At 34.4% G+C, this 21,521-nt stretch overlaps 2 protein-coding genes and 1 long non-coding RNA gene across 3 annotated transcripts in view; 2 read left to right on the forward strand and 1 right to left on the reverse strand.

Annotated features, from left to right (window-relative positions):
- The window catches only part of PSMD1 (proteasome 26S subunit, non-ATPase 1), a 92,940-nt gene that overhangs the window by 34,042 nt on the left and 37,377 nt on the right, over positions 1 to 21,521 (forward strand). The window lies entirely within an intron of this gene.
- LOC140616169 (uncharacterized) lies at positions 937 to 16,916 on the forward strand. Its single transcript, XR_012016695.1, has 3 exons — positions 937 to 3,732; positions 10,907 to 11,022; positions 13,357 to 16,916. It is a non-coding gene; the product is annotated as an uncharacterized lncRNA (long non-coding RNA).
- On the reverse strand, positions 4,328 to 20,676 carry HTR2B (5-hydroxytryptamine receptor 2B). The gene is given in 5 exon segments (XM_072796653.1): positions 4,328 to 4,941; positions 4,943 to 5,645; positions 9,531 to 9,731; positions 18,642 to 19,241; positions 20,202 to 20,676. Coding segments are annotated over 4 exon segments (1,437 nt in total). The 5' UTR covers positions 18,991 to 19,241; positions 20,202 to 20,676; the 3' UTR covers positions 4,328 to 4,757.

The raw sequence follows: 21,521 nt of genomic DNA on the forward strand, positions 1-21,521 counted from the left end.
TTTAGGCTTTGCTGAGATCTCTGCTACCTAGGATAGTCATACCCAGCTAATGAATGGTACTGTGTGCTTTTTATTTCTAAGGGACCATTCTGAATTTTGTTTTCATAGTGTGACTCTTTATAAACAGAAGAAACTGGAAAAGACTTGAGATGATTTGTCTGAAAGTTACTTTATAGATGAAGAAAATTAAATGTAATCAACTTGTCGAAGGAATTGCAGTTGAGACCAAATTCTTTAAATTTTAGACTAGTACAATTTTCCTGGAGTGAGAATTTTTAAAAGTGAAAGAAACTTAGAAATATTTTTTTTAAAGAGAAGGAAATTGAATTCCAAAATAGTTAATACAATTTTTCATTGTCATAGAACTAAAAAGTAGAACTGAAATTCAAAACAGATCTCATTATAGATCAAAGCTTTTTACAACATGCCTTTCCATCAGTACTATTTTCCTAAGTGATTTTCAAATTTCCTCATTACTTTTAATATTTGGAAAGTTTCTATCCTATCTCCTAAGAATAGTAAATGTTTTCTGGTGTGCCATTATTTACTTTCTTAGAATGTGCTCCATTTTATCATTTCTTCCCTTTTAGATGTTACATGTCACCTTTAAAATAACTGCAGACATTTGACCTTCTTGAACCATATTTTAAGAACTTATTTCTTCTTAATTTTTTAAATCTTTTTTTTAAGTGTACTTACTAGCTATGGATACTGAAAACATGCATAAACATATATTTGTACTTCAACTAAGATGAAATTGTCTTGTGGGAAACTAAAAATTCTCACATGTATTATCTTCTTTACTCGCAGGTAGTCCAGGGAGTTACAGTATTTTCACTCTGTTATTTTCTCTTGATATTTGTGTGTTATATGATAAATATTGAGAATTAAGTTGAAAAACATTTTTGTCAAGGTGAAATGAACTGAGTACTTTTTTTTTTTTTTTTTTTGCTTTTCCTTTTTTATTTACTGAGTACATTTTTTTGTGTAATACATAGGTGATTATCAGGCCCATTGTTATCTGTCCAGTAAGCAGTTTTTATTATAACAATTCTTTGTACAGTACTGTGCTTGGCATTGACTGAAATTCAGTTGGAACTGAAAGTAATCTGAATTATTTTAACTTGACATTGGAAAGAAAAGTGAAGAAAAAAGTCAAAAGAAGCATTGATCTTTACATATTTGTTGAAATTAAAATGCTATAATGATCTGATATAGATCTTTTTTTTTTTTTTTTAAGATTTTATTTAGAGAGAGAGCATGGAAACATGAGCAGAGGGAGGGCTAGAGGGAAAAAGAGAGAGAATCTCAAGCAGACTCCGTGCTGAGTGCAGAGCCCAATGTGGAGCTAGATCTTATGACCCTGAAATCATGACCTAAAACACCTAGGTGGCTCAGTGGTTGGGTGTCTGCCTTTGGCTCAGGGTACGATCTCGGGTCTGGGGATCGAGTCCCGCACCTGGCTTCCTGCAAGGAGCCTGCTTCTCTCTCTGCCTCTCTCTCTCTCTCTCTGACTTTCATGAATAAATAAATAATCTAGGAAAAAAAAATCACGACCTGAGCCAAAATCAAGAGTCAGACTCTTAACTGAGTCACCCAGGTGCCCTTGTTATAGACTTTTCTTAAAATTAGATAATCCTGGAGGTCCCAGATCATCTTTGCTCTGACTTAAGCTATTAAAATATAAAATTGGATATTTCTCAGTGTATGTATTAATATGCTTTCAGATATTGATGGATCTTGCAAGATGTGAGGGAGATTCCTGGTACATTTTTTTAGACTATAAAAAAATGGTCCTTGAGTATAAAAATTGTGCCATCATGGATCCTTAGAATTTGAAAGAACCCCATTAGTCAGCTAGTTACTACCAAATGCAAGAATCATCTTTACAGTATCTCCATTCACAATTTTGTATGTTTGGTATATACTCTGTATTCTGCCTCAATGTCCTTGTGTTTATGTTCTTGATGTTATAACTTCCTTAATTTTTGTCTTTTTTTTTTTACTCTTTCTTTACTTTGGTTTTCCCCTTCATTAATTAATAATAAATATGAAAACAAATGAAAGGTTTTTTTCAAAATTATTTTTCTAAAGAGGTACAGTCTACTCTTTGAAGGGAAAACTAGCCTTTGTTGTCATAGGTGTGGTTAACTTCTGAAATTTGCTTTAAAATTATAGATTTCTTTTTTTATTTTTTTTTAAATTATAGATTTCTTTAAAGTATTCTGAAATCAAAGAATCAGATCAGAATGGTAAAAGTTTGTGCTCTGTTGTACTTTTTCAGAAATAGTTTATGTTGGAGTTTTTATTTTCTAGAAGTAGCAATAGTAGAATTTCTCGTTAGCTAGAGAAAGATCTCTCAGCTGATTATAAGCAAAGATTTTTTTTTTTTCCAGGAATTGAAGCTAACTAGTTTAAGGGTCATATAGTTTATTTTGTAGGTATCTGTAGGTTTAAGCATATACAAAATTTGGAGACAGTATAGAGCATGTGAGAAGGTGGTCCATTTAATCTAGTTTGTCTCGAGGTAGAGCCTTGGCATTGTGAGTGCCATCTCTAGTATTTAGATGTCCTGAAACAGTTACATATACCTTCAGATATATATGATGCAGTTTGGAATACTGTTAAAGTAACTTCAGAAAACTTAATCTTATGTGACTTGGCAAGAATATAAATCTTAATATATGTCATACTTCATCATATTAGAAACTAGAACCAAAATAGATAATAATTTTTTTAGGAATGTAAATTATTTTGCCTATCTGAAATGGGCCACCCTTCATGCTCTTAAGAAATCTTAGACTGATGGGGGAAAGTGCCTAAAACTTTGAGATTTAGGGATTAAATTTGTAAGATATACTCTGTGGCAGATGACATAGAGCCCATAATATCTATTTTCTATGTTCTAGGGAAGAATTCTCCCATTTGCACAAGAATATATACCTGGTTCACTTTTGCTGAGCCTCTCCATAGCCAACACATTTCTCGAAGTAATTTTCTTTTTTTCTTTTTTTTTAATATATATTTTATTTATTTATTCATGAGAGACACAGAGAGAGAGAGGCAGAGACACAGACAGAGAGGCAGGCTATTGCAATCCAATGTGGGATTCGATCCCGATGTGAGATCATGCCCTGAGCCAAAGGCAGAAGCTCAACCGCTGAGCCACCCAGGTGTCCCTCAAAGTAATTTTCTTAAACTTAATCATTTGGAGAAGGATAGCACTAGAACAATAGGTTGAGACATAAGACATAAGAATGGTTCAGCCTATAAAGAAAGATATTTGCTGTTTTCACTGCAGACCCTCACCCTAAATTTGTTCACCATTTATGAGAATAGTGTAACTATTAAATATCTGATATAATTAGAATTGGCTACTATGGACAGACTGCCCACGTGTACTCATTCTCATAAGAACCCTATGAAATGTCGATGAGAAAATTGAGGCTCAGAGAAATTAAATAACTTTCATGTATTTAGTCAGCTAGTGACAGAGTTTGGACTTATTCCTAGATCCAGCAATACAAAATGAAATAAGGAAAGGGTGAATAAAAAATGCCAGAAGTTAACCAAGTTTTGGGGTCATTATGAGGTCATTGAAGTTTAGATTTCTGAATCAAGATCCCATGGTTCCAGTTTGCACATGTTCTTTACAGAACAAAATGAGGTTGAGGTACCCCGGAGTAATGTCATTTGCTTCCTCCTCCTTCTCTAAGTTTAGACTCGCTTCTGGTGAGTAGATACTTGGTATCAGCCACTTAACAAATAGCTCTTGTTCTGAGATCCTGTTACTTTGTGTGGTAGCCAACAACTATCCTCCCTTCCCCTTCCATCAAGACAAGTTTCCTGATGAAAGCAAAATCATGACTATGTTTAACTGAGCCAGACTGTAAATGACAATCTTGGTTTACCTCCAGATGGTGTAATTTTACGCACTCACTTTAAGTCTTCTGTGCCTGTAACTGTTGTTCTGTGTTATGCATTATGTTCTTAAGGTTTTTTATTTTGTTTTGTTTTGTTTTGTTTGTTTTTTGTTCTTAAGGTTTTGAAGAGGTGTTTTTTTTTTTAATTTTTATTTATTTATGATAGTCACACAGAGAGAGAGAGAGAGAGGCAGAGACACAGGCAGAGGGAGAAGCAGGCTCCATGCAGGGAGCCCGATGTGTGACTCGATCCCGGGTCTCCAGGATCGCGCCCTGGGCCAAAGGCAGGCACCAAACCGCTGCGCCACCCAGGGATCCCCAGGTTTTGAAGAGGTTAATGCTTTTTTTTGTCTTGTTCTGTTTCATTCTTAGCACAGATTTGCATACCATTAGAAACAAAACAATTCATTTTATGTTATTTTATTTATTTTTATTGGAGTTCAATTTGCCAACATATAGCATAACACCCAGTGCTCATCCCGCCAAGTGCCAAAACAAATTCTTATAATGACATTGTTTGTTTTTAAAACTAAAATTTGGTTGATTAATTTTATTTCATTGAATACCTTAACATTTACCCAGAGTGCTGGATTTTTTTTTTTTTTTTTTTTTGTGGCTGTACAAAATGATTTTGAACAGCTGCAATTTTGTACTCCAGAAATGGAGTAGTTTTGTCCAAATAAAGAAAATTGCATAATCTTAATATATAACTCTTATATTAAAGAGATTACTTGATAGATGACTTAAAGCTTTTTATATAATTCTTGGTACATTTCTATCTGCTTTGTCACCCTACTCATCGTTATATTAATTAGGTGAATACCTCTATTCTTTCTATACATAACTGACTTGCTCTTCAGTTTTGTCACCTTCATTTTCTGTGATGAGAAGTGTATCTAGTAGAATGATTGAGGAAGCGTGAATGGTTGAACTGCAGAGCCTCATTGGGCTCTGGTACGTGGCAGGATTAATACCATTTCGCATTCCACGTTTCATGAAAAACTTTGAGTTCTCTGCCATTTCGGAAGTAGTTATTGCTGGAGCATTTTCTGACAGTTTTTACTGATTTCATGGCCTGGTAATTGCAGGTAATATATCGGCCAAATGCATTCCGAAATGTTTTATTGAAGAGGGTGTAAACCAAAGGATTTACTCCTGAGGAAACATAGCCTATCCACACAAATACCTCCAGAAGCATATTGAGAGTAGTCTGGTTGCAGGAATCACACAAAACTAAAGTTACATTTGTAATAAAAAAGGGACACCACATAAGCAAAAAGAGAAAAAAAACAATCCCTAGAACCTTGGAGGCTCTCTGTTCGTTGGAAATGGTCTGCATGGACTTTTTTCCAGCTGTGGACATTCTTCGCATAAGTAGGTCATCACTTGAGCTGGGCAGAGTTCTGTCTTTGTGGGAACCATCCAGCATTGCCACCTTTTCAGGTGACGAGCAAGGTGTTTCATTCCTTCGGAAAGCTGTAGACACAGTCAGCCATGTTAGGCATGGAGGTGGCTTGTTTTTGACCAAGGAAGCTTTCTTCTGTAAAGCACGGATAGTGAGAAAGTAGGTGACAATCATGATTGCCAGAGGTGTAAAAAAGGCAGCCAGTGAGCCATACAGCATGAAGTTGCCAAAACGATCCTTTGTCAGCACACAGGTGATGTTGCTTGGGTTACTCCGATCAGTTTCTATCCCTCTAATAGGGACTGGAATGGCAATGCCTAAGGAAGAGAAAATAATATAAATGAAGTTAATTTTATGACCTTTGACTCTTAGAGTTTATCTTAGTGACTTTTTGTGGTTACTGTATTGTCATTCCTAGTACACACAATGTGGAATCTCAAAGCATTTAATCAAGGGAAGATTTAACAACAAATGAAAGCTAAGTAAGCAGACCTGCTGTTTTTAAACAGATTGATTGGTCATTTTAAGTTTATAATTTAAGCTTCCCTAAAGCTGTAGTATATCCATGAAATAAGACAGAATGTCTTCACTTATTCTCATTTCTCATACTCTGTGTTTGTTGCTCTATCCCAGGTTAAGGGAAAGGAATTCAGGAGAGAATTTGCTTTATTTTTATAATCGAATGTAGTTGATTTAAAGGGAGTACATTCATGCAGTATCTTAATTCTAGATATATATCTATTATCTTTGAGGCTACAGAGTTTCATTTGACAGACATTTTTAGTTTTTGAAGTTTATGAATGTCTTAATCTTTTCCTCTGATGACTTAGGGAAAACTAAGGGGAGTTCATTGTTTTTTTTAAAAATGCTACTTAAAAATTAATAAAATTAATTTTCAAATTGAAGGTTCCTGTAACAGATATGAAAGAAATGTATCTTGTGCTAATTTTCTAATACTTTAAATATCATGAAGTGGGTACTTAAATATGATCTTGCGTAGTGAGTTAGCTTATTAGAAAGACAAGCACACAAGTGTCATCCTAAATCCTTTCCCTTTGAAACAGCAAATTCTTAAAAAGAAGTCTGAATTGACTGATCTTTAAAAACTTTTAGAATCCTTGAGTTTTTTATGAATCTCATAGCACTACAGCCTTTTTATGGTAGCTGAATAACCTTTGACAGAAATAATTTCCTCAGATCCTTTCTAACAGGGAGGTTACTGCCTTTTCTACTTTTCCTCAAGACCACCACCAGAAAGAGGATTCTGTATACTTACTGTTCTATGCTAGAGGTTAGCACATTATAGCTTGAGGGCCGAACCTGGCCTGAATTCTGGTTTTGTAAATTTTGTTGGAACACAGCCATACCCATTTGTTAACAAATTGTTTATGACTGCTTTTACTCCACTGCTGCAGTGTTGGGTAGTTGTGACTGAAATCATTAAGAGCTTGCAAGCCCAAAATATTTACTATCTTGCCCTTTACAAGAAAAGTTGGCTGACCCCTGGACTACCCTGTTATTTCTTTCTTTCTGTCTTTCTTTCTTTCTTTCTTTCTTTCTTTCTTTCTTTCTTTCTTTCTTTTTAAGATTTTATTTATTTATTCATAAGAGACACAGAGAGGCAGAGAACAGGCAGAGGGAGAAGCAGGCTCCATTCAGGGAGCCCGACGTGGGACTCGATCCTGGGAGTCCAGGATCATGCCCTGGGCCAGAGGGGCAGGCAATAAACCGCTGAGCCACCCAGGGATCCCTACCTTGTTATTTCTAAGAGATCGTTATGCTGTTCTTTCCCCCCAGAGCCCTTCCCTTTTGAGGTCTGTTTAATCTGCTTACACCACTCTGTTTTCCATCCAGGACATCTGTTCATCTTCCTCAATGGATTCAGCACCTTGCTATATAGCCTTCCTTTGCACTGTTCCACTGCTCTTACCTTCCTTGACTTGATCTCATTGATGACCCTTCTGACACCTTCATTTTATGTCTGTTGAACTCCACTCTAATTTCTCTTATTATTTTTAAAATTTTAATTCCAGTGTAATTAAAATACAGTGTTATTAGTTTCGGGTGTATCAGCCCTCATTATTTTTTGTATTCGTGAAGCCATCCATAAGCCCTCTTAAAACTGTCCCATATCTAAAACCATGAACTTTGATTTTTCCCTTTCTTGTCCTGCTGCTCTCCATTACTGTGAGACTTCTTTTTACTATCTTGACCTTTAGTCCATTCTTCCTTCTCTATTTTCACATTCCATTAATCTCTTTCAAGACTCACATTACCTTCTCAACCAGCTTGGTGGTCCGTAAATAACATAAGTATTAGTTATATATAACATAAGTATAGTTAGTATATCAAGTTTTCACTGGTACTTTTTATACCCTTATCCCCTTAATCTTTCATTCTTTACTATTTGCCAGGGCTTACCTAGGATAACTAAGTCCAGAAGAAGTGAGCTTTTTTTTAGCACTTTGCAGAATTTAAAAACCGAACTAACCCTAACATCTGCTTTTTCTTTTACAAAGTTACTAAATTGTCTCTGGTCCTACAAAACAAATGTGATGAAAGGAACAGTGTTGATCTTGACCTTGGTGCCAAAAAGTTGTTAATAATCTTTAAGCCAACTATTTAAAACCTCTAGGTTTCTTATCTATAAAAGGAAAAAGGAAAAAGTGAATTTATAAAATCCCTTCCAAAGCTATAAATCTGAGGTCTTCTTTTTATTCTTTTCCTTCTGCATACTAACACTTTATATTAATCTAATTTATTATCTGCCTTCCTTGAACATAAAAACTCTTTATTTATCTTTATATTCCTGTTTCTTAGTATATCATAGGTAATCAACAAAGGCTTGATCTGTTTATGAATTCATGGGATCTAGCCTTAATTGAGGCATCCCTTCTAAGACTGTTTATTGGCTTGAACATATTCATGGTTTCAAATGTCTTAGTTCTTAAGGATCATTTCTCCTGTCTTCTCTCTGCCTTTTCCTCATTTCTCCCACCCTACCCCAAAACACACACTCACACCCACACCTCATACTATCTACCCTGTCCTCTCCCTTATGTCAGTGAACTTACCAAAGATATGGGACTTTTGGCATGAGCTATTCTAGTTTCCCTCCTTTCCACTCTACGTTTTGGTGACTATTAGCCATTATCTCCCAAGCTCTTTGTCTGGCTTCTTTTGGGGGGGGACTTCTGCTCTGTCAGTGTCTACCCCCAAAACTAGCCTATCTCACTGCAAATCTGTTCATTTTAAATAGACTTTTCCTTGACCCTACTTTCTTCCCAAGCCAGAGTAGTAACACTCCTTATTTTTACCTCCCTGGTATTATTTCAGCAATATAAAAATCACTCATTATCTTGCTTTCCTTGTTTTCCTTTTGTATTCCAGATCTCTCTTAATTTTTTTTTTTTTGGAAGAAATTAATCTGCTAGTCACACTATTAATGATCATAGTAATTGTGAATCTGTTTTTCTAATATTAGCTTATAAGAAGTTTGGGTTACTTACGCTGTATTTCATGCTAAGATACTCTATTATAGCAGCTATCTTTGAGCATTAAAGATGGGCACAGGGGCATAAGACAGTTTAGAAGAAATAGTATTTTTCTTCTGTAAATCATTTCTGAGTATCACTTGCATCTCCCTTAAAACCTCTGATTAAACATCTATCTAAAACACTTATGTAGACACTTACTGCCTTTATTCTATACACATATTGGCCTCCAAGATGAATTTATGATCTTTAATACCTGCATACAAAATGTTTGGGTTTTTTTTTTTTTTTACTCTTTTCCTATCTTCTTAAGTGTGACCAAAGATTTTATTTTATTGTTACTTTAATATAGTTTTGAGATTTTGGATGCTGCCTAGACCTTAATGATCTGTTGACAAAAATGAAAAGTGTTTTTAGGCTTAGTCTTTTTGCATGTCAAGATCAAAGCAAGAAGATATCTCAGTAAACATTGTGAAGATGGTTCTTTCTGAGGACATGAGCTTTTTGCTTTTTTGCATGTGTTGCTGATAGTATGGTTTAGAAGCTATGTGATGACGTGGCATAAGGAGCTTGTGTTGGTATATCAGTAATCTGCCTTGACCTCTCTTGTTGAGTTTCACAGACTACCAAGCCTGGTATTTTTCTTACCCAAAAGAAACCAAAAGCTATTTATTTACCCCACTCCACACCCTGCTGTTCCCCACATACCTATTGAAATTAACCATACCACTGTAATCTTGATGAATGCTGTAGCTCGTGAGTTACTTTGATTGGCCTGGATTGGCTTTTTGATGGCTATATAACGATCCACAGAAATGGCACAGAGATGCATGATGGATGCAGTAGAGAAAAGAACATCAAGAAATAACCAGGCAGGGCATAGAACAAGTGGGAGGGGCCATATAGTCTCTGAAAAACAAAACAAAAACATTCTCCTGCAAAATGACAGTCTTCAATCTGCACTTTATTTTTAAAGTGATACATATTTTTATTATTGTTGTTGTTTACCTGAAATTTTATGACTTAGCCTCCACAAGACATCCAACTTAAGGTAATGGAGTTAGTAATATTAAGTATATTTCTGTAAATGATACCTTTTAAATACATTTTCTATTTTGTATAATAATCACAGTGCCCTTTTTCAAAATCAGTTTAGCATTTTTAGCATTAATTTGATTGTTGCTCTTTTGTCTGTTTCTTTTGTGATCTTTTAAAATTTTTCACATAGTTGCAACTGGAACTTAACCTTGCTAGTCAAATAAAATTAATTTTTAAGCTGCTTTTGTATGAAAAGAATATATTTTACCATATAGAGGAAGCAGTGTAATGTGGCAAAAAGTATTAGAATGAGAGTTTTAGTGAAACCTAGGATTTGGCTCATTTCTACCAATAACTGGCAGCATGATCTTTATTTATAGCAGACTCTCATTTGGTGAAATAATTAAGTGGAATGATTTGACTTTTCTTTTTGACAGAAGTAGTTCCAAAATAAAGTTTGCAAAAGGAATGGCTTCAGATTATTCTGAAGACAAATGGATTGTTATCCTTTCATATTCCATAATTCAGTCCTGTCACTGGGGACCCAGTTTAAAGAGCAAGTCTCAAGATTAAACATACTACTTACTTTATGTAACAAACTCTTATAAAAAGAAAGTATTTATACTTCATACAGTCTTATTAAGTACTTGAGAAATACTGACTTTGAAAAATTTAAGATTTTGGATATGATACTATCCTACATAGCTTTCCAATAAATTTATTTAGACAAGTATCTATATACATATGGGTTAATATATTGTATATTATTCATAACCCAGGATATACATATTGCAGTTCTAAAACAGCTAAAATTTATTTTAGGGTTTGCCCTAGAATATTTCAGTTAGAATCCACTTTACTAACACACACACACACACACACACACACACAATTTTAGACCTTGCTATAAAAGCAAATTACCTCTGTATAGAACAAATGCTATATATGTGAGATTATCTAAATCCTTTTTACAGTTTAATTGTATGTTCACTGACAAAGTATAAACTACTTTTCCTGGTTTTTGCATGGTTATCTGACTTTGACAGGTATAAAATCATTGGGTTGATTGAAGAAAGATCAAGATGTCATTTTAGGATTTCAGAACACCAAGAAACTCCAGTTGTAAACTGTTCGAATTCAAGAAGCCTGGGGGTGGAGAGAGGTTAGCATCCCAGACCCCTCCCCCACAAAAAAAAGACTATCACTTAGAGAGTTTTGAGATTGACTTGAATATGTTTTTTTCCAAAGTATGCAAATAAATGAGGAGTATTGTTTTAGAAGACTGGGAAACATTGTGTCTTGGGTCTTAAAAGATACACCTACATTTGTTCACTGGTGTAGGATAAGCACTTAGAAAGCCTCATAGAAAGGAATATATGAGAGACATCTCAAAATAAATCTATGGCAGAGAAATCTTTAGAAAGAATCTAATCCAAAAAAAAAAAAAAAAAAACCAGAAAGAATCTAATCAATTAGATTTTTCTTCCTCTTAGTCATAGTTTTCAGAGTCTCTGTTGATAAGTAGAAAAGGACTTTGGACAGTGAAAGGCAACAATGGACCTCAGCTTAAGCAAACTAACAGTTCAAGTAGAGTGAAAAAAAAAAACACATGATAGCATTTCGCAGTGGAAACTACTTGAAATGAGACTACATTTCTAACTGTCCTGCAGTTCTACATTTAGGACTGAGCAGAAGATAGAAAAATACTCATCTCTAGAGCTACAAGAGATACTGATTATAGTTTTAAACTGGCATATTTAGCTTTTCTAACTATGTTTGTTTTTAAATTAAGATCTCAAAAATTTTAGTTATAAATCTAGTAGCCATGAGCAGGAAGCCACAATAGAACTCTCATGTAAGAAGTACATGTCTTTGGAAAATAGTATGACTTATATATTCCTAATTGTGGGCTAATAGAGAAAGCTCTTTAGTGCTCTTTAAGCCTGTGAAGCTTGATTAGGCTTACTTTCCAACAGAATCAGTTTAGTTTATAAACTCCCAATTTTGGGATGCAAAGTAGATTCTGAAATTAATGCAGATTACTAGAATTGTATTATTTTGGTCAGTACTTACTGCTAACAGTAGAAATACTGAGACATGATAGAGAATTTTCTTTTCTTTCTTCTTTTTTTTTTTTTAAGATTTTATTTATTTATTCATGAGAGACGCACAGAGAGAGAGAGAGAGAGGCAGAGACACAGGCAGAGGGAGAAGCAGGCTCCATACAGGGAGCCTGACATGGGACTTGATCTTTAAGTAAGGAGACTGTGGTATGAGGTTTAGGATTGAGAGAGATGGATCTTCATGATTAACCTTTATAATTGCAAATTTCGTGAAGATACTAGTCAATAGACTTTTTATGAAAAGAACATAAAAGTAATATAACTGCATTAAATTTATAGAAACCTTTTCTATAAAACAAAACAAAACAAAAAGCTTGTCTGCCTAAATAGATTGAGGTAATCTAAGAATTTATACAAATTAAAAACAGTTCTAGACATTCTCAGGTTATAAAGGGATTTTCCCTAGTCCAGATACTTTCATTTCTATAATTCTTTTCAGTTAGTATTAATTTGATAGGCTCAAGGTCAGAAAAGTTTCTTACTATTCAGAATAACTAAAAAAGGTTTAGTTGGTTTGGTGTGAGTAGGGTAACTTTCCAAAACTTTGTTATTTTTATTAGGAGTTTTTTTTTCTTTTAAGATTTTATTTGTTTGTTCATGACAGAAACACAGAGAGAGGCAGAGACACAGGCAGAGGGAGAAGCAGGCTCCATGCCGGGAGCCCGATGTGGGACTCAATCCTGGGACCCCAGGATCATGCCCTGGGCTGAAGGCAGATGCCCAACCACTGAGCCACCCAGGCATCCCTTTTATTAGGAGTTTTAATTGTTTTAAGGATTTAAAATTTCATTTATTTGTTGTAATGTATTATGTCCAGCTTATTTCCATAAGAGTTTACTATACTATTTAAAATGGACCAGTTACAAATTTATATAAAAAGAAAAGTATATACCTTTCTCATATATATGAGAGTCAGTATAAGAAATAAGTTATCAGGTACGTGAACTAAATTAATTACTGCTGTTCTGGGGCTCTGAGTTTTGTTTTTTGTTTTGTTTTGTTTTTTTCATAAAAGCTAAGACAAAAAAAGGGAAAACTATTAAATTATACATAGTATTTGTTGTCTCACAGAAAGTACACAAAATTTCTTTGAAAAACCTACTTCAGGGCAGCCCCAGTGGCGCAGCGATTTAGCGCTGCCTGCAGCCCAGGGTGCAGTCCTGGAGACATGGGATCGAGTCCCATGTCGGGCTCCCTGCATGGAGCCTGCTTCTCCCTCTGCCTGTGTCTCTGCCTATCTCTCTCTCTCTCTCTCTCTCTTTCTCTCTCTCTCTCTCTATGAATAAATAAATTTTTAAAAAATGAAAAAAAAAAGAAAAACCTACTTCTTCCTTTACCTTCTCCCAAATTAATCTTTTTTTTTTTTTTTTAAGATTTTATTTATTCATTCAGAAGAGACACCAGAGAGAGAGAGAGGCAGAGACAGGAGAAGCAGGTTCCATGCAAGGAGCCCGATACAGGACTCAATCCCGGGACTCCAGGATCACGCTCTGAGCCGAAGGCAGATAGACGCTCAACCACTGAGCCACCCATAAGTCCCTCCCAAATTAAAGAGGAATTTAATTTCAATAAGATTTGAATAATAGCACTTCTATGACTGCCTGAAATAATGACAGATCAGTAATTATAGGAGGAAAACAAATCTTGTGAGTCTTGGGTTATAGATCATTATTTATCCAAAAAAATTAATAGCACAAATGTTTTGTTGTTAAAATGAAAACTTGCATGCTTCAGGTACCACCATACATAAAAAGTGGTAATTTTGCCATTCAGTTACATCACTTTCTGTTTGTCTCCAGACAGGGTTCAGCAACTTCATAGGCATGGGCCTAGGTCCAATATCTTTCTCAGCAAAGAGATCTTGCAATCATCTCAAAGAGTCATACAAGTACTGGTTAAGAACCGAGTATTCTGTATCATTTAATATGAAATATAACTTTAAAAAATATTTTGTTCTGCCTTGTCCCAAGAGAAAACTCTATGGCTGTCTTGTTAGGTAGAGTTATTTTGAGGTAAATGTTGGCTCTTTGCCAAATATGACTGTTTTGGTTGATATAATTTCTCATTCCGATGTCCTCTCTTGTAAACTAGGAATAATGATGATGATAACCAATTTTATAGGATTGCTTTGAAGATTAAATGCAATAATATAAAGTGTTTAGAACAATGTCTGGCATAGAGAAAGCACTCAATAAATGTTAGTTCTTATTACTAATATTGTTTGACAGAAACTGGCCAACTAGCCGACCCATTAAAACACTCCTACTTAGAAATGTTAAGTCATATTATCACTGCAAAATCAGTATGTTTGACCTCCTGCCCACTGTAGCAAGAATGCATGTATCCAGTTGAACTTGAAGTTGTACTCTTTTTAAAAAGGCATGAAAACATGTTTATCTTTTAATTTGTCATGAAAGTATGCCTTTTACTCTCTTTCTTTATATATATACACATAAATAGCAAACATAAATATCTGTATGTATTGCCATGCTTGTCTTTTTACTTTTTAATTATTTATTTTGCTGTCTTTTTAACTGATATAAAAACCTGAGTTTTTTTAACCAGAAACTCCCATTTCTTAGTGAGATGGACTCATGTGATCTGAAACCTGCTTTCTCTTGGGCAAGTTTTTAGTTTGAAAGCTGAGTAATGTGATTAGTTCAGAAAATAATTAAAATTGGTCTGTAAATCTGAGACCTAAGATATTTGCCTTTTGAGGATTTAAATGACTGTATTTTTAGCTATCCTAAGAGAGTTGTGCCTGGAGTTTACCAAGGTAAATGAATATATTAGAGTAGGACAAATCCTAAATAGCTTAATATCCAAAAAGGACATAGTTCTCAAACCGCCCCCCCCCCTTTTTTTTTTAAGATTTTATTTATTTATTCATGAGAGACACAGAGAGAGAGGCAGAGACACAGGCAGAGGGAGAAGCAGGCTCCATCCATACAGGGAGCCTGATGCGGAACTCAATCCCAGGACTCCAGGATCACAACCTGAGCTGAAGGCAGACAGACGCTCAACTGCTGAGCCACCCAGGCGTCCGTCCCATGCCCATTTCTTTTCATCTTTATCTTCCAGAAAAAGAGACCCATCAGTGCTTCGGTTTTTATTATCAAGCTTCTGTTTTCTTTTTGTTGTCGTTTTCCCATTACATTTGAGCATATAAAATATTTTGGGAGTAAATGTCTAATATGATAGTGTTTTAAATGTTTCAAGTGATTAATACTTAAGAAATTGTTTTCTTGATTTTTTAAATTTCTACTTTCCAAAAAGAAGTGCCTTTAATTGCTTTTCTCCCTTATTTAAGAATTGTAGAGCAGCATTTCACTGCTTAAATAACTGATTTTTTTTTCTTTTACTGCTGTACATGTTTCATCTCTGGTCAGACTCACATCTAAACTAAATCATAGGGATCCCTGGATGGCGCAGCGGTTTGGCACCTGCCTTTGTCCCAGGGCGCGATCCTGGAGACCCGGGATCGAGTCCCACGTCGGGCTCCCGGTGCTTGGAGCCTGCTTCTCCCTCTGCCTATGTCTCTGCCTCTCTCTCTCTCTCTCTCTGTGACTATCATAAATAAATAAAAATTAAAAAAAAAAAAACTAAATCATATATACTCTTTTTATACTCTACTAATACTTGCCAGTCATTAGTGCCTATTATGTATTGGGCCTTAGTTGACCATTTCACATTGCATAGCCTGCAATGTGTAAGATTCATCATACCTGTTTTACAGACAAGGTGATTGAACCTGATGTGTTAAGTGACTTGTCTAAGCCAGCACAGGAGAACCAGGATTCAATGCCTGCAGTGTCTTGATTCAGACCTCTATCTTTCAGCCACTTTATTTTATACACCCTCTGCCAGCGCTACCACAGATGCTGTTTCAACTTTAATCCTGAAACATGGATTAAAACTTAAGTTATAAATAAACCAGTAATGACCAAACACTATATTTTCTCCTTTCACATTTTAATCATTTATTTAATGAGAGAAGGGAAAGTTCAGAGAAGTTCTTAAACTGTGAACATCCTGTCTTTTTTATATTGGCATATGCTGTTCTGTTTTCCTTTGCATCCTACTCAAGTATTTCTCAATGCCTTCTGAGTAGGCATTTTCGAGCCTTATGTTATAAGCTACTAACTTGTGAATTTTCGAAATTATACATAAGACAGTTAAAACTAGACCTATGAATAAAGGTTAGGTCTAGTGCTCCCAGAGTGAAAGAAGGGACAGAAAAACTGACACAGATATCAGAGTTCATTTGAGAGACCATGTTAGGCCTCTTATCATAATCTTGGTAAAAAGTGGAAATTCTGTTTTTAAAGTTATACTGCTCTTTTTTTAAAACTTAACTTTATTAAAACATTAGCTTATGTAAAGTTTCTTTTATTCCTTTCATTAAATTTCCCTGAGATCATTAAAATCACTCATACCACTCAGTGGTAGTTAATTTTTTATGTTTACAGAATCAGGGACACTTTTGTTTGTTTGTATAGACTTCAGAAGTTCATAAGATTATTTCTATAATGAGATAAAAAGATATAAAATCTCCTGCCTTTTAAAGTTATCAGAAATTCTTATAAATGCATTAATTTAGAAAGTCTTTGTATTTGTTAACATGTAAAGGGCTTTAAACCTTAGTATTTGAAGTTAGTATGAATTTATAATATATGCAGTTCTAGTTTATGAATGCTTCCTTTGGACCTTTTTAGAGGGCAGAGTATGCAGTTTTTCATAGAAATAGGATAATGTTTTTAATAATGAATTTAATGCAATAATTTTTAAATAGTGGTTAAGTTCCCAGGTTATTTTTTAAAAATTGAATCCCCCTGTAGAGCTTAGTTACTGATAGTAAAAGTGTTTGGGATTATAAAGGATTTTATTTTATTTTATTTTATTTTATTTTTAAGATTTTATTTATTTTTTCATGAGAGACACACAGAGAGAGAGAGAGAGGGAGGGAGGGAGGGAGAGAGAGAGAGGCAGAGACACCAGAGGAGGGAGAAGCTGGCTTCATGCCTGGAGCCCGACGTGGGACTCGATCCCAGTACCCCAGGATCACGCCCTGGGACGAAGGCAGGCACTAAACCACTAAGCCACCCAGGGACCCCCTGGCCCCAGACTCCCAGCTTAAATATAAGCTTAGTTGTCAGCTCCAAATACCTACTCTTTTCCTGTGGACTACAGGAATTATCTCTCTTACCTGTTTTTGTGTTTTATTAGGTCATATCATGTTGTACCAAATTATTCAAAAAGTTATAAATTTATAAAAGAGAAGAGGATAAATAGTACTATTAAAGAGACCATTAAAACTATAGATCCTTACTGCTTGTTCTGCTACAAAATTTATTTATTTATTTATTTATTTATTTATTTATTTATTATTATTTTTTATTTTTTGCTACAGAATTTAAAGCCTGGGTTAGATGTTAATTTAGAATGGAAAGTTTCAGCCTGTCACCATCTGATATTTGGGGATTCAAATACTTAATTTTAGATATCATTCTACACTTAAAAATCTAAGATTTAAACCTAAATATAATATTTTTATTGGAGTTTTTGTTTTCCTTCTAATATGTATTCTAGTTAAATAAACTTTATTTCTGTAACCTGAAATATTTTTTTCCTCACCGTATAAATTTCAAGAAGCCCTATCTTCTGCAAATAATCATTTTTCTTAAGCAGTTAAAGAATAGAATATCAATTTTTGCCGAGCATTGACTAAGTATCCTCTTACTGCTTATTCTTAGAAACCCTCATAATTTATCAGCAATTATTTGTATTTACCCAAATTCTATAACTAGCAAGAATACACATAAATGAAAACTACTTAATTTTAATATTATCTTTTTTTTCATTATCTTTTTTATTATAACAAAGCTATATATATCTTGATATTGTATATCAAGCTACATTATTATAACTCTGGTTTCGGTCACTTGTTTTAATAATTTTTAATAAATTATTTTTAATAATTTTTTTTAGGTCAGTTTTCTTGTATCAAGGACGTGAATGGTTAGAAATCATAAAAATTAAATAGATGAATCATCTCTTAGGACACTGTGAACCAGACCATTTCCTTTAGCAACTAAACATAATATTTTCTTAATATGACACATATGTAAGAATTAGGTTTAAGTTTAAAGTACACAAACAATAAAGGAATATAACACATTTTTAGAACAATTCCAATTTTAAATTGGAGTTTAGTGATTCAAATTGGAATTGAGTGATTTCAAAGATTTTTTTCGTTAATAAATAACCCAGAGCATACCTGTCATGGGAGTGTCCTAGTTGTTGCTTTATCAAGGGGAAAAAGTATTAATAATGGGAAAGTTAAAGTATAAGTCCATTCTTCACTATAATTTTTAAGTGACGAACACAGAATCTATGAATAATGTTAACCTGGATAACTTTTTAAATGGTTAGATGACTGATTAGACTTTCATTAGATGAGTAGGGAAGGAGTAGAATTGTTTCTAAGAAATTATTTTTTGTTCTTTAATACATTATTAACTATAGAAAATGATGGAAACAAAGGACTGTTCACTCACTGTATCTTTAAATGGTCCATCTTTAAAGACTGAGTATTCATTTCTCTAATAGTATATTTTAGTTCTCTGGTTTGATATCAGGAACAAAGTGAAATACTTACCAAACATTATTGTCAAAAGGGCAATCGGCATCACAAACAATCCAACTAGCAGATCAGCCACTGCTAGGGACATTAGAAAATAATTGATAGCATACTGCAGCTTTTTTTCCAGTGAAATAGCCAGAATAACCAGGATGTTCCCACCAATTGTGGGTATTATCACCGTGAGTATCAGAAGAGCTGCCCACTGTGGTTTCTTTCCCTGTTGCTCACCAGTCTGTTTCATTTCCTCTGGTATCGATTCTGTTTGTAATCCAGACCAGTTAGCAAAGATTAAGTGATGAAAGGAGCTCTGCAAAATGTGCTCAGGAATTGTGCTCTGTTCTGATATTCTATAAGAGATGGCCATTCGCTGTTTTTGTGTGATATGATCCACTTCTGGTCAGCATGGTCGATAGCTAAGCTGGTCATCTGCTTTTTAAAGACATTGTACCCAGGCCAAACACTCAAAACCAAAGTTGACTCCTTCTTTTAAAAAAATTTTCAGGTTCTCTAAAATGAGAGCGTGCATGCATCTGTTCTTTTCTGTAGGTAAGGCCCAAGGGTTTAGCCTTCTGCAGACGCTCTGATTTCAGAATGTTTAGTGAAAGAAACTGGTAGCTGTGAAAGAAAAACTGTTTATTAGTTTCTCTGCTGTAGTGGTAGATTCATGTTTGAATTTGAATGCCAATGAGTCCCAAGAGTTCCCCCTAGATATAAAATATGTAGATTACATTATTTTATTTTGTTATTTTCAAGAAACAGAAAAAAACACTTGAACTTAGAGTAGCCCTTCCCATCTCAATAGATCTCTTTTGCATTTGTGGCAATGCAACCTATTTCCGCAATCATATTCCTGATATGTCTCAGGTTACGAAACGAGATATATTTATTTTTTCAGTGGTTATTTAAAAAAAAAAGTCTAGGTATTTCCTGACCCTCGAATGTCTTTTTACCTTTACCTTAGAATATGTATAGAAGAATAGAAACATCAAAGCACTAAATAGTTGTGAATAGAACATTTTGGTACATGCTGGTTACCCACTTAGAAATTCTTCAAGCCCAGCTAAGGTCCAAATAAATTATTTACCAGCTAGGAATCTTTATTTGTAATTGGGTTTTGTCTGATCAGGTTTATCTTAATACTGATATAATTGCCATTTTTATACAACATTTTAAAATTCTTTTAGTTTGAGATAAGGAAAAAAATAGGTATTAGTAGGATCCAAATAATTGTTTTTTGGTAATTTCATCTTTCAAAGAAAGCCTATACCGCCACAGATATTTTCTAAATTTATCACTTTATGCCAAATTTGAAACAGTTCCTTGTTTTGCTTTAAGTAATAATCATTTTTTTCCTTAACCTGCCCAGTTTGGTGGGGAAAGAGTATAAGCTAAGAGGAAGATTAAACCATTTAATCATAAAATCTATAAATCCCATATTAAGTATCACTCCTTTAACATTGGTAAAATTTTTGTTTTGATCTTTAAACTACTGAATAGAAATAAAAGATTATGGTAGCAGTTTTTTTGAAGGAAAAAAAATGAGATTTACTTTATATTTATTTGTTAAACACTTACCTCTTATTGTTAATCTCCCAAGCATGTGATTTTGTATGCTCAGTAGACCTGCTTGCTGCTCTGACTGAAGAAGTCCTCCCATTGACTTATTCAGTCTCCTGCTCTGTTGCTTGAAAGCAATGAAACAAATGTGTCGTATAGCTGCAAGCATGCCAATGAGGTTATTTCCTCTTTGATACATTCATTTTTAAAGAGTAGCAGCATTCATTATAATTCATAAAACTACCAGTTAAGTATGTTGAACTAGTTCATGACCCTATTTTGTTGTATTCTTAAGAGCTCTCTTTGATATTTGAGGGACTGAAATAAACTCTGCCATTTTTAGCTTAAGATAGTTTTGCTTTGGATTAACACTGAGCTGTTTCTCCCACTTGAAAAAAATAAGATATAATCTAGAGATTCTAGAGTTTTCATTCTGTGAAGAATGTGCCCAGTGAGCCTTATGGTGATTCCCAGAATTTAATTTCAGAACAAGATTCTTACTCAGCTTTTATGTGTTTGCTGTGGAGCACAATTAATTCCCTCTGGTTGCAACCTTATATAGAAGAGCACAGAAAGGTCTGAATTCTACATGTATACATAGGTTTTAGCAGAAACTTTCATTGCTCATTTTTAAACAGATGGCTTCTGGGATTGAGGGGGGTTGGTTCATTAGCAGTTTTGTTTTGTTTTGTTTTGTTTTGTTTCACAGATATATTGGGAAAAGTATACAGGATGTAATGAAAATATATTTCTGCCTTACTTCAGAAAGTTGGTATAAAAATTTTAACAGCTATGCTAAGTTTTTTCCTAAATTGTAAGACTAGCTTGGCATTAGAACATCATTTCTAAAATGTCCTTTTTGAAAGATCGTAGATCACTTTTTTTTTTTTAGATTTTTCTTTTTCTTTTTTTTTTCTTTTTTTTAAGATTTTTCATTTATTCATGAGAGAGAAAGAGAGAGAGGCAGAGACACAGGCAGAGGGAGAAGCAGGCTCCATGCAGGGAGCCCAACATGGGACTCTGATTCTGGGTCTCCAGGATCACACCCTGGGCCGAAGCCTGCGCTAAACTGCTGAGTCACCCGGGCTGCCCAAACTAGCTCACTTTTAACAGGTCCCACAGCCCAGCTCAAATATTTCTTGGCTTTTTTTTTTTTTATTCCTTTCTTACTCATTCTTTTTGACAAGATCAGTGAAAGAGTTAAAATTCTAAAAATAGCTCTTCCAAACTTAATCTTAGACTCCACTCACTCTCCCATGACTGATTTTTACCTCTATTTTAATGAAAGATTTAGACCAATCTGAAAATGCTACCACCTTTTGCCTTCTCAAAATGTCT

Source organism: Canis lupus, chromosome 24, assembly GCF_048164855.1.
Source record: "Canis lupus baileyi chromosome 24, mCanLup2.hap1, whole genome shotgun sequence".
NCBI classification, from domain to species: domain Eukaryota; kingdom Metazoa; phylum Chordata; class Mammalia; order Carnivora; family Canidae; genus Canis; species Canis lupus.